Below are 13187 nucleotides of genomic sequence, written 5' to 3'. Positions count from 1 at the left end.
TGATAGAATAACACATGGTTATATTAAATTACAAGATTTAGTGTCAGTCTAATGTCTACCATAATTTCAAAGTAACAATGATTTTTAACAATTTTAGAAAGCTGCAACAATTATAATTTAACAGGAAAATATCTTTAATTTCTAGAGGTGTCAAAATCTCTGGTATTACTAAAGTTAATATATTTTATGTTACAGATGTAATTTTTTTTTTTCCTCTCATCCAAGTTCATGGACCTTCTGTCAGATTTGTAACTTTAGTGGCTCCCATGAATACCTGCTCCTTCCTGGTGGGCGCCGCCTGCCACACCCATGTGGGGCCTGCTGCCTTTGACCAATGGGAAATCAGCAAACTGAGCTTCAACAGAGCCACTGGGTGTGCCCTCCTGGAAGGCTTCTTTACCCAACTAAGAAACCCGGTCTAACCTTTTTGAGAATGAGAAAGAGGGCGAAGCACAGGCTTCCCAGCAATCCCAATCGAGTCCAACCTCCAGCCCCTAGCCCCGTTAGCCCAGGTTAACTGAACCTCACAGAACCTCACAGAACCGTGAGAAATAATAAGTGGTCTTTCTTTTAAGCCGCTAAATTTGGGGCTGTTAGGCCGGAATACACAACTGATGTGGACCCCTGAATTTTTCCACTGACCCCTTGGATCCCAGATGGAGACACGTGAGTGTTTTCCACTATCAGTATTTCGAAGCTTCCACACTCTTTTGAGATCACTAACCCCTCGCTCCCCTACGTGTGGGTCGCAGCCGGCTGCAACCACAATTCCGGGAGTTTGTTGGAAATGCAGCATCTCAGGTTTCACCCCAGAACTGCCCAATCAGAATCTGCAAGTTCACAAGATTCCCCAGGTGATTTGTATAAGCGTTAACGTTTGCAAAGTACTTGGAAGCATGCACATGAACGTTTGAGAAGACTAGCCAACTCTCTACCTTGTAATTAATCTGCCCTTTCAGAGACTTCTTTCACTCTCGGTTAAAAATATTCTCTGGCCAAGTCTCTGTTCCGTCCTGCCCGGCGTGAGTTGCAGACTTACTGCCTCATATTCAAAAGCTCCAGGAGTGGTAGGTGGGACCAAAGTGTCTGCAGGACTGCGATGGTCTGTTTTGTCAAATGGCAAAGTCACGAAGGGACAGAGGGCTCATAGGCAAGTATAGGATGTTGGAAAAATGAATGAATGAATGCTGAAACATTCCAAACTACCAACCAATAAAGCCCCAGACACAGAAAATCGCTTTAATGAGCAAAACTAGAACTCTTCCTACAAAGTTTGTGTAATTTGCTGTCTTTAAGAATTGGGCTGGCTTTGCCGGCTCTGGGGCCCTCTCACGTTCTGTGCGCTGAGGCCGCCGACCCGGATAGGGTGGTCGTGAACAGGGGTGACGGTGGCTCACCGAGATGTCGGGCCACGCCCTCCGGGAAGGGCGCCCGCGGAGTTTGTCCCGGCGCAGCTCCCATATAAGGCGGGGCCCGCCCCTGCCCGGGCAGCCGGGGCGTCGCGCAAGCTCCTTAACGGCGTCTTTAACCCTCCCGCCGCTACCGCGCATGCCCGGGCCGCTCCGAAATCCGGCGCTCCTGATTTCCCGGTAGCCCGGTGGTCAAATCCGCACCCAGCTCCGCGCCCCCCAAGGGGGAGAAGCCAGGGTTCTCCCGGCTCTAGAAACACGTGGTTGCTGATTTCCGGCCAGCCTCGGGGTTCTAGGGAAGCTGATGCGACGATTCCTTTTCTGAGTGGGTTACATGTTTGCAGACATCATTTCACTTAAAGCATGAACCAACTCCAAGGAGTTGTTCCTGTTTTGTAGATAAAGCAAAAGCCTCAGAGATGCCCAGTAATGCAGACTGGACGCCTCCCAAAGCTAGTGTTGGAGCTGAGGCTCAAACCCAGGAGCCCAGCCTCCACTTTTTGCGGCCTCCATTATAGCTTGGCTTGCTGGGGGAGTAGCCCCTCCGACCCAGTCGGGCCGCCTTCCTTAGAACTAGGGACGCTGCCAGCAGCTCCTGGTTGCCCTTGGGGGCGTGAAATACCGGCGGGGAGAGGGCACTGCCTTCAGTGGGCCTTCCTGCCCCCACCCGAGGTGGGGGGCAGCTGTGGGAACCGAGGCAGGAAGCGTGGGGTGGGTGGGCTAAGCGGCCCAGAATGGGGCAGCAGGAGGAAGGCAGAGCTGATGCCTTGGTTAATGTGGCCCGCAGTTAACAGGTGGGCCACTGGGTGTGTGTGAAAGAATGCCCGAATGCATTCATGCTTGATGGACTGAATGAATGAATATGCATTTCCCGGGAGAGGGCGGCGGGGACGGGGCCTCCCGACAGGAAACGGGGTCGGACCTCGCTTCTCCCAGAAACCCTAGGCCCGGAGGAGAGGGTCGTCCCCACCCGAAACTCCTTTAAGTTTAAAACTACTAAACTGTAACATAAGTGCGAAAAAAGTCCAATTAAGATCTGATTTCAGCCAATATAGCCATTCTCGCCCACATTTAAAACCTCCAGTACCCTTTTTATTTTCATTTCTCTGTATCCCTGAATTTAGGCGTCCAGAGCACACGCGCTCGGACAGCCTTAGAGTAGCAGAGAGGACCTGAGGAGCTGCCCACTATCAAGCTGTGATAATCTCTGTGCTTCAGTTTCTTGCTCCGTAAATTGCATGAGCTAACACCTGTACAGCTAACACCTGTAAAGCCAGGTCCTTGTTAAGGGCCGAAAAACTGTTTTTGGTAATCTGACCCCAGGATTGGGGTCCTTGCGCTGGCCCTAAATTACTGTGAACTCCTCGTTTTCCTCCTCCCCAGTTTTTAAAGGAATGAGGTTGGGTTTTAAGCTTCCCTGAAATGACTCCATCCCCGCTCCCAGGCCACTTGATCTGCCTAGATTTGTCGACCTCAGGCGGCGGCGCCCGGGCATCCTGTCCCCGCCCCTCCGTGCTCCAGGCCCCGCCCAGGCAACCCGGCCCCGCCCCTCCGGGCCTCCCGGGCGCCGCCAAAGCCCGGGGCGCGGATCACGCGGGCAGGAGCCGCTCTGGGCATGCTCAGTGGCAGGGCAGGTGGGGCCGCCGCGGGCCGCCGGGTCCGGCCGGGAGCGGAGGGGCGGGGGCAGAGGGGGAAGTGGGCGGGAGCCGCGGGCCAAGTGTCGAGAGCCGCCGGCAGTCGCGGGACGCTGGGCAGGTGGGAACCCGCGTGGTCCGGGCCGCGATGAGCAATGGCATCGGTCAAGGTGGCCGTGAGGGTCCGGCCCATGAATCGCAGGTGAGTAGGAGGGCGGGGCGCAGGCGGGCCCCTGAGACGTCCCCACCCGGAGGAAGTTGGTCTCCAGCTCCCCTCTAAGGCCAGCCTGGACTTAAGTGTCAAGAGCCGGTCTCCGGCCCACTGGGCCCTGGCTGTGGCCTCTGGGGGCCTGGACCACTTGAAGCTTTGCTGTTGCTTTCACACTGCCCTGGAGGGGCCCTGGGGGGTAGAGAGTTCACGAGGCCACGGAGGAGATTCCTGTTAACTCTTCCAGGTCCCATTAATTTGAAGAAGTTTGCTTCTTCTCTCTTTAAAAAGCATCAAGGGAACAATTTCACGAGGGTGTAAATCCATGAGCGTGGTCATGAGGGCACCAGAGCTGTTAGGAGAAGTCCCCCCAGTTATGCCAACTCAGAAGTTCTCTAACTGTTATCAGTGTTACTTTTTCAACTCTTAAGAAGTGATTTCAGGTCCCTGAACTTGAACCCTAACTTCTAATCAGTAGTGTAGCAGTTCTTAACTTAAGGTTAAAGAGTGGATGGCAAAACTTTAAAAACTTTTGTTTCCTGGAAAAAAAAAAAAATCAAGGACACTTAAGTACACGTGTTTGAAATATGCTGGGGGAACATAAACAGTTAACAGCTGGGGGGGAATTATAAACACATTTAGAATTTAATCTTGTATGTTTCTACGAAGTAATGCTTTTCAGAATGATTTGACTTTGCCTTCACTGAGGAATAGTTTGCTTTTCGGTGACTACTTTATAATCAGTTTTTACAAGAGTTAGCTTTTTAAATTGGTTTAAAGAACTTTAAAGAATGAAGTAGATCTAAATGGGATGTGTCCTTCCCAATTGATAGGAGCAGTTCACACAAGACCATTTGTTTTTACTGGCTTCTCAATCAAGGTGGACATTTGACTTACCATATGGCCTTTGCTACTTTCTTTGTATCAACTTTGGAGGTCATCAGAAGATCATAAAATCAAGAGATTGCCGGAGCCTTCTTTGGCTCATCTGAATCTGTTTTTCTGTTGGCAGATAGGGAATCATTATTCTGGTTTATAACTATTGGAGACCAGTGCTTTTGTGATTTTTAAGTTATCTCTAAAGCTTTTTAGGGAAGGAATTTGACTTTTTTGTAAGTCCTAAGAAAATACGTAGGTTTCTATGTATATTCAGTCCTACAAGACAAATGGACCCCAGAGTCATTTAGATGTTTTTGAAAGATTGTTCTTTATTTTGGATTTACATGTATATCGAAGTTCCTTTCCTTCTTTGAAATAAAGACGTTTTGGAGCGCATGCTACGAGATTGTATTGAGTAGCTTTAGAAAGCAATTATTAAGTGCCGCCTACCAAATGCACGGGCATTGTCCTGGGTGCTGTCTGTGGGACAAGGTAAGTGAGGTCTGCTGAGTGTCTTTCTGGTGAGGGAGGGACTGCAGACTAGTGGGACTCTCATAAAACCCTGGGTGGGTTGGGAGGGATGCTACTGGTGCGTGCCTTGACAGTGGAGGCCTGAAGCCCAGATATGTGGAGAGAAGACAGGAAACATGTCCAAAAGCCACGTGCTTTGGGCAGATAGATGGATGTGATGATGTCTGTGCTCTCAGCAGAGAACTCTTGTGGTGGCATCAGGATTAGGGCGAGAGGTAAGGAAGCAGTAGTCTGGCCATAGGTGGAGATGGGAAGCCTGGAAAGATCCGTGGAGACAGTCTGCTGGCAGAATTGACGGGATTTGGCAGTTCATTGGGTGAGAAGGAGGGGAAAGGGGAAGAACACAGAGTCATTAACTGAGGTTTGATGCTCAGGGAGGTAGAAGAGGTTTGGGGAAGGTGGACGGTCAGGGGGGTGCATTCTCTCTTGGGTTTGAAAGTTATAGGAGATGCAGTAAGTGTCAAGTACAAGGACAGCGTCTAGCACAGGATGAGTGCTGTCCCAGGTGTTGACCCTGCTCACTGTCCGACGTGTGGGAAGGACACCGTCTCTCTGCTGGTGCTCAGTAGACTGTAAGAAACATGGGTCTCAGGTGATGTGAGGATGGACATTTGGAAATCTTCTGCACGTGGATGACAGTTTAAGAATGTTACAGTGAGGAGGGAATTTCTCAGCAGGAGAAAATCTTACTTTTATGTATAAAGCACAGATATTCAGTAGATTTTAAAAAAAGAAAATGTTTACAGTGAGAAGAAAAGGGATTCAGGGATTGGACACTGGGATATGCTTCTCTTTAGGATTCCAGGGAGAAGATTGGCTTGCAGCTCATGGAGGAGAACCAGCACAGCAAATGGTCATGGCGGGAAAGGAGAAAGGTCTCCCGAAGGAGGTGGTGGTCGTTATTGTCAAATGTTGCCAAGATGGTGCTCTGAGGATGCCAGTAAGATGAGGTCCTCGGTCTTGGAGACAAGAGCATTGGTAGCCTTCCAAAGAGCAGTTTCACGGGGAGACAGTGATCTGGAAGTTGGGAGTGAAATAGAAAGACATATACAATTGGCCAACCAAAAGTACTTGGCCTAACTCATAAGGAAAGGCTTCCAAGTTATAATGGCCGTAAGAAACCATTTTTCACTAGTGAGATTGGTGAATATTAACTGAACATTGAGTGTTGGTGATGGAGTCATAAAGGATCAAGACCTCTGAGACTTCCATGCTGGGAAATTTGACAGCAGCTGTCCAGATTAGAGGTTTATAAAACTCTGTGGTTGAGGAATTTCATTGCTAAGATTTTATTTTATGGATTATATTCCTACCTACGAGGAAGTATGTGTAAGGATGTTTCTGCATCATCATTGGAACAACAACGAAGAAATCATAAATGATCTAAATGTACAGTGATGGAGGATTTGTTAAATTATTGCCTATTCATTTGGTAGAATGCTGTGTAGTACTTAAAAAAGAATGTGTTGATCTTAAGAGTTCCAAGATAGGGGATTACGCGAGAAAAGCAAGATATCCACATACACACTCACTACAGTAGAGTTGTGTGAATGTGTGTGTTCAAAAATATGTACATAGAGGCACACACAGGGCCATACCTGTATGGAGTGATTCATAAGAAGCCTGGCAGTGGTCACTCTGGGGAGGAGAGCTGATGAAGAGTGTCAGGTGAAGATAGATGGCTTCTTTTTTGGTTTTTTTCCCTTTACTGTTTGAGTTTTTACTTTGCTCATTGGTGGTGTTATAATTAATAATTGAAAACTTGTGTATGTAATTTTAAAAAGTTATCTAAAAAGTCACTGGCACTGGAGAAAGAATTTTCAGCTGGTTGTCTGGGAGGATTGAAGGAAGTTGTTAAAAATATTTTCCCCCAGTTTGATTGAGATGTAATTGACGCGTCGCTGTGTGTCAGGTGTAGAGCAGAAGGACTTGCCTTGTATATGTTGTGAAATGATTACCACGATAAGGTTAGTTAACATCCATCATCTCATGTAGTTTTCCAAAAAAAAAGGAAAAGAAAAAAATGGTTTTTTCCCCTGTGATGAGAACTCTTGGGATTTACTTTCTTAACAGCTTTCGAATATACTATCCAACGGTGTTAACTATAGTCATCATGTTGTACATGATGACTTATTTATTTTATAGCTGGAAGTTTGTACCTTTTGGCCCCCTTCATCCAATTCCCCCATTCCCTACCCCCTGTCTTGGGTAACCAGAAATCTGTTTTCTTTTTCTAAGTTATTTTTTTGTTTATTTTGTTTTTTGTTGCTTCTTTTTTTTAAGATTGAACATATAAAGGCGATCTATACAGTATTTCTCTTTCTCTGACTTCTTTCACTTAGCATAATACCCTTAAGATTCATCCTTGCTGTTGCAAATGGCAGGATTTCCTTTTTCATTGCTGAATAATATTCATATATTCATATATATATATATATATATATATACACACACATGTATATATGTCACGTCTTCTTTATCCATTCATATGTCGATGGACAGTTAAGTTGTTTCTATGTCTTGGCTATTGTAAATAAGAGTACAGGCGCTGAAGGCAAAGAGGAAGCAACCAGCCCGAAGGAAAGGCCTGGAGTGATAGGGAGGTGAGGTTGGCCGTTGCACCCAGGCTGTTGAAGGATGGGGCAGTGTGGTGAAATACTGACTCTGAGGAGGAGCCTGTTGCGGTCACCAGTCCTCCTTGCAAGAAACACCCAGTGCTTGATTAAGGACAAGATGTGATGAATTTGTTTTTACTACTGTCCGAGAGGAGGAAATTTCTCCCTCTACCGCTCTCTTGAGTTCTTGTGGCTAGACTAATAATAAAATTGACCCAAGATTTAACAGGAGAAAAAGAAACAAATTTGTAAGGAATTGACAGGACAAAGAAACTTAGGTTTTGTGTGCCCAGTTATTGAAGAGCCTAAACAGAGTTTGGGCTTGGGGTAGTAAATTAAAGAAATAACAAGGCTCTGAATTCCCTATTTTTGACTGTAAGGGTGTCCTTCTACCTCCAGATGCAGGGAGTGTGCCCTTCACATGGGAGATTGATTCTCCTGCTCTCAGGGAAACAAAGGAGGGTGAGAGTGACCCTGTTGGATTGGCCGTTTCTTAAGAAACTTTAATTTAAAACAATTAATATGCCATGGAGGTGCATTTTGAGGTGGCCCATCCTGAACCTCAACACTACCTTATGGCTTTTTTCTTTTGTTTTCTTTTTTTTTTTTTTTTTTTTTTTTTGCGGTACGCGGGCCTCTCACTGTTGTGGCCTCTCCCGTTGCGGAGCACAGGCTCTGGACGTGCAGGCCCAGCGGCCATGGCTCACAGGCCTAGCCGCTCTGCGGCATGTGGGATCTTCCCGGACCAGGGATCGGACCCGTGTCCCCTGCATTGGCAGGCGGATTCTTAACCACTGTGCCACCAGGGAAGCCCCAAGATTGGCTGTTATTATTACTGTTACTTTTAGAATTTAATGATGGTACCTTTATTCCATAACACATATTTAAAAAATGTTTTACCAAAAAGAAAAAATTTGCTGAGTGCTGGGAACAGGCCAGATGTTAGCGTTATAATGTACTTTCTCGTCTTATAAGGCAGGTCCGCCTCAGGCCTTCTATTTGTGAGGGTTCTCAGCTTCTCTTCCCAATCAGCCTCTCAGGTAGAATTTGCTGTCATGTCAATCAAGTTAAAAACAAAAGAAAAAAACGCCAGTGGTAGTTTGACTGGGGTTGATGTCTTTAGACTCTACTGAAGTTTTCCCATTTTAAGAGCAGGAGTGTTGGGGAACATAGCTCAGTGGTAGCCTCTTGTGTCTGTGATGACGCCCGTCTCTCGTGTTAAGGGTGGGTGGTGTCTGTCGAGATGGTACCATGCACCAGGCACTGTGCTCATTTCTTCACCTTGGCAACTTCCTTTCCCCCTCACACCAGCTCACTGATGGAGGTCTTTTCACCCCATTTTACAGACGGGAAACTGAGACCCCTGAGATAATAAAGTGCGGCTGAGCCAGCTCCACTTCCCTCCAGAGCCCTTTGCTTGGTGACTTGTTGTCCCCGGGCTTGCTGATGACAGAAGCCCTCGGCTTCAGGGGACGGCTGGGCTGGTGGCAGAGGAGAGACACAGGCACACCACACACGCAGATAACACAGAATCTGTGAGGGGATTCTGGAAGCTGGAGGAAGAGGTCTCCGGGGCTTCCCAGGGTCCCTTGGATGAGAGGGTGGGGTTTGAGTTGAGCCCCGAAGCAGGGGTGTAACCAGCCACCATTTAGGGAGCGTCTGTGAAGTGCTCGGCTGGTGCTCTTTGGAAGTTAGCACAGTGGCCGCATTCTGTGGATGAGGGGCTCAGAGACCTGAGGTCACACAGCTAGGTCGCGGTGGAGTCCGGGTTGGAGCTGAAGTCTCTCTTACTCTCATTTCTAAAGCCCCTCCATTGTACAGAAGATTCAGATAAGAGGAGGGTGGGGATGGCTGGCAGGTGGCACCGAGTACAGTTACCCGGGATCTTGGACTCACTGGAGCTTTGTGTAAGGATTAGTTGAGAGGTCGGTGGGCAGGGCGTTGTGAGGACATTTCTTTGTTAAGCTTGGGAGTTTGGGCTTTTATGCTGCAGTCCTGTGCTGGCCTTTGGCGGCATGCAGCTCCTTAAATTAACTGTTCAATAAAATGTAAAATGTAGTTACTTAGTTGCACAAGTCACATTTCAAATGCTCCATAGCTACATATTGAACAAGGCAGATAGATCATGTCCATCCTCGTGGAAAGTTCTACTGGACAGTAAGCCTGACCTGGGTTTGAATCCCGGCTCTGCACCTTCCTAGCTCTGGGTCTTGGCACTTTACTCAGGTGTTCTGTGCTTCAGTTTCTTCACCTGTAAGACGGAGATCTTCACAGGACCCCCCTTGTGGGGCTGAGATGATGACTGAATGAGGTAACCCTTGCTAACAGTATTGGGCCCCAGAGTAAGGGCTCTATAAATATTGGCTACTATTATTAGGCACTGGGAGCTGCTGATGGCTTTTCAGAAATATAGCAGTGTAGGGAAATAATACCAGCATTCCAGCAACAGTGAACATTGATTGACTGTTTCCCAAGTGCTGTGCTAAGTGCTTTTTATGCACGATTATCCCACTGACTTTCCTGCCATATTCTGGGGTGCAAGACCCTGAGACCTCAGATGTCCTTTAGATTGGGCAGAGGCCAGTGCTGGCAGACCATTCAGAGAACTGGAGTATGACCTGTAGGGATGGGATTCTGGACCAGGCTGGCTATGTAAGTAACAGGAAAGGAGGAGTCAAAGGATGAAACTTACAAACAAAACCCTGAAAAAACCTTCACCGCGTTTTCTGATTGTGAAAATAATGTATGCTTGTAAAAAACGTCTGCTGAAAAGTGTTCCAAAGAAATCAAATTGAAAATCGCTCATAATTCCACGGATCCAGAGATGACCCCTCCTAAAGTTTTGGTGCATTTAAATCCAGTCTTTTTTTCCTGTTTGTGTAGCAGCATAACGTATAACTATCTTATATCCTGTCTTTTACGTTTGCAAGAGACATTCTGAAGACCAATCAGTAGGACATAGAGAGGCAAAGAGTCAGATGACTGAGAGGCTTGGGGCCCTATTAAGTGGACGAATGACCTTTGCCAAGGTCAGGATGTGGGATGAGCCTGTCGGGGTGGAGGGCCATGGTGGTCAGTTGAGTTGGTTCCGGATGCTGGTGGGGCTGCAGAAAGTAGGAACTCAGGTGAGTTATCAGCTCTGCAGGTGCATATTTGGAGGTGGGTTGCTTGAAGGTGGTAGCGGCTGTGGTGGCAGTGAATGTTGTCTCTGAGGAGGACCATGGTAAAGAAAGAAGGGGTGGGATAGCAGAACTGCATGACCTGGGTTAAGACCGAGCTGTCAGTAGCTGGCCGAGTGACCTGGGCAGGTTGGTTTTACTCCTGGGCTCAGTTTCTTCTTTTGTAAACAAGGACTCACTGAGCCTATTTTAGGGGGTTTACAAAGTCAGAACTGTTTTCACACCCATAGTAAGATATTTGCTGTTTTTACTCTCATCTCTCACGAGGGTACTGTGGAGTTTTCGAGAAGCTACATGATGTGTGATGACGTTGTGAGTCTGTGTGCAGTGCATTGTGTCAAACATGTCTCAGTTTTCATTTCTAATATGGTAACTATAAATGGGTATATCAACATTAATAAAAGCTCTTTAGGCTCTTCAGTTATGTTTAAGAGTTGTAAAAGGCTACGGAAGCCACAGCATGTGAGAGCCGCAGCTGTAAAATGATAGTGCATAAGTTGTTGAGGGGTTTAGATGGAAGGGTGTATATGGAGAGAGTGTTTAGCATACTTCCAGGCATGTAATATCCTTTCAACAAATCAGAGCTGCTATTATTTTTTATAATCACCTGTTACTGACAACTGCACTTAAGGGCCAGGCAATGGAGACAGGAAGGGAGAAAAGCAGGAGAGTGAACGTCCTGGTCATCAAGGGAGAGGAGAGGGGGTCACCAGCATCGGAGGTGCTGCAGGTCGAGGTCCGAGCCCAGCTGGCTGGGGAGGTGATTGGCTCCTGTCTCTGGAGGGAACTGTTTTAGTTGAGGGGTGGGAGGGGATGCTAGTGGGGTTGGGGGCGGGAGGCTGGTGGTGGGGGCCAGGAGGTGGCACCTGTCACTGCCCTTCCAGTTAACGGAGGGATTAAAGGAAGGAGGGAGCTCACCCCTGTTCACCTGTGCAGTTTGGCTCCTGTAATAAAATCTAATCTCCTTTACTGATTGTGTGAGGTGCTCAGACTCCAGCCCTCACCTGGGCATTGCAAACCTGGGCCTGGCAGAGAAGTTTGTGTGTGTGTGTGTGTGTGTGTGTCAGAGGTTATTTAGAAATGTCCAGTTGTGCAGTACGTAGATAGCACTCTGGTCTGAGCTGATTTAACCTACACATTCTCATTTCATGATCAACTTCCTAAATTATTTCAGTAGCTTTTTCTATTTTTGTGGGTCCTGGAATTGGGATGCAGTCTTGCTGAGGCCTGTTTTATGAAACGAAATACATTACGGCTAGACTTACACGGCCTAGGGGAGATGTGACAGTGCCCCACCACGCCCAGGCCCTTCCCCAGGTTGAAGCCTCTGGCTGATTTCCGTGATGGAGAAGTCCTTCCTGGGAAGGTTGTCATTGTTCCCTTGGATTCGGCCCAGTGACTCACATCAGGCACGACTGCTGGTGGGGCCTGGAGCTTTCCTTCACTCTCACCCACTCTGGGCTGAGCATGTGTGTTTCCTGCTCTGTCCATTTCCAAGTATATTCATTATTCATTGTTGCTGCCCAGTGGAGGGGAAATAACTGTTTCTGTGATCAGCAATCTACTCATAGACAGTTGGAGCAATTTCAATGGGATTTGTAGAATTTAAAGTCAACTGAGAAAGTGCTTTCACCCTAATGGTGTTGACAAGTAATTTTTTTTTTTTTTTTTTTTTGCGGTACACGGGCCTCTGACTGTTGTGGCCTCTCCAGTTGCAGAGCACAGGCTCTGGACGTGCAGGCTCAGCGGCCATGGCTCACGGGCCCAGCCGCTCCGCGGCATGTGGGATCTTCCCAGACTGGGGCACGAACCCGCGTCGCCTGCGTCGGCAGGTGGACTCTCAGCCACTGCGCCACCAGGGAAGCCCCGACAAGTAATTTTTGTCCCCAGTGACTATTTCTAGCCACTCACTCACTTATTAGGAATTCTGTTAAGTCTTATGCCATCATTATCTAATTCAATTCTTGACAACAATCCCACAGGGGTGAATATTTTTAGCTCCATTTTATAGATGAAGAAACTGGGGATCAGAGAAAGATCAGGTCCCCGCTCAAATGTCACTTCTTCTGAGAAGCCTTTATCACATTGCATTGGTCTCCTGGCTTCACAGCATTTACCATTATTGAGTTTGTGTGCACGTGCGCGAGTGCACACGTGCATGGGCATGTGTATGCATGTGAAAGGATTTTTGTTTTCTTGTTTCTTGTCTCCCTGCTTCTTGCCCATAAACTCCGTGAGAGCTGGTAACCTTGTTGGGTTTGTCTGTTTCCCTAGGGCCTAGAACTGTGCCTGGCAGAGATAGGTACTCAGAAGATATTTGTTGCATTAATAACTGTCATCTCCTCCCCAGTCTTTCAGTATGTGGATGCTTACAAGGAATCCGGGATCCGAAGCCCAGCATCCGTGGGATGCCTCACGTTGCTCCTGTGAGCAGAAGGGAAGTTTGATGATCCTCCTGTTGGGTATTAGGCTGGGGAGGCAGAAGAGAGCTGAGGAAGAGCCTGGGGAAAGGACAGCTTCAGGCTTTCCCTGTGTATTAAGTTAATTATACACAAATTACGCATCAAATACGTGTTATGTTTATCTCTTAAGGTTAGAGAATTGGAGGGTAAACACTATGTTTCAATGATGTATAGTTTATGGGACAGGACACACTTGTTCCTTTAGAAAAGGATTTTTTTTTTTAACTTGAAATAATTATACAGTAAAGTTCCCGTATATGCTTCACTCAG

At 47.3% G+C, this 13187-nt stretch overlaps 1 protein-coding gene across 2 annotated transcripts in view; it reads left to right on the top strand.

The window, feature by feature from the left end:
* Positions 1-3129: 3129 nt before the first annotated feature.
* KIF16B (kinesin family member 16B) overlaps positions 3130-13187 on the top strand; it is a 280899-nt gene continuing 270841 nt past the window's right edge. For both annotated transcript variants that reach the window (XM_060031261.1, XM_060031259.1), the window contains exon 1: positions 3130-3245. In XM_060031261.1, the coding sequence (XP_059887244.1) occupies positions 3199-3245 (47 nt within the window). In that variant the 5' untranslated portion in view covers positions 3130-3198. The remainder of the gene's footprint in view (positions 3246-13187) is intronic.

This window comes from Delphinus delphis, chromosome 15 (assembly GCF_949987515.2).
Source record: "Delphinus delphis chromosome 15, mDelDel1.2, whole genome shotgun sequence".
NCBI lineage: Eukaryota > Metazoa > Chordata > Mammalia > Artiodactyla > Delphinidae > Delphinus > Delphinus delphis.
The sequence above is the reverse complement of the archived record's forward strand: the minus strand, read 5'-3'. Positions and strand labels throughout refer to the sequence as shown.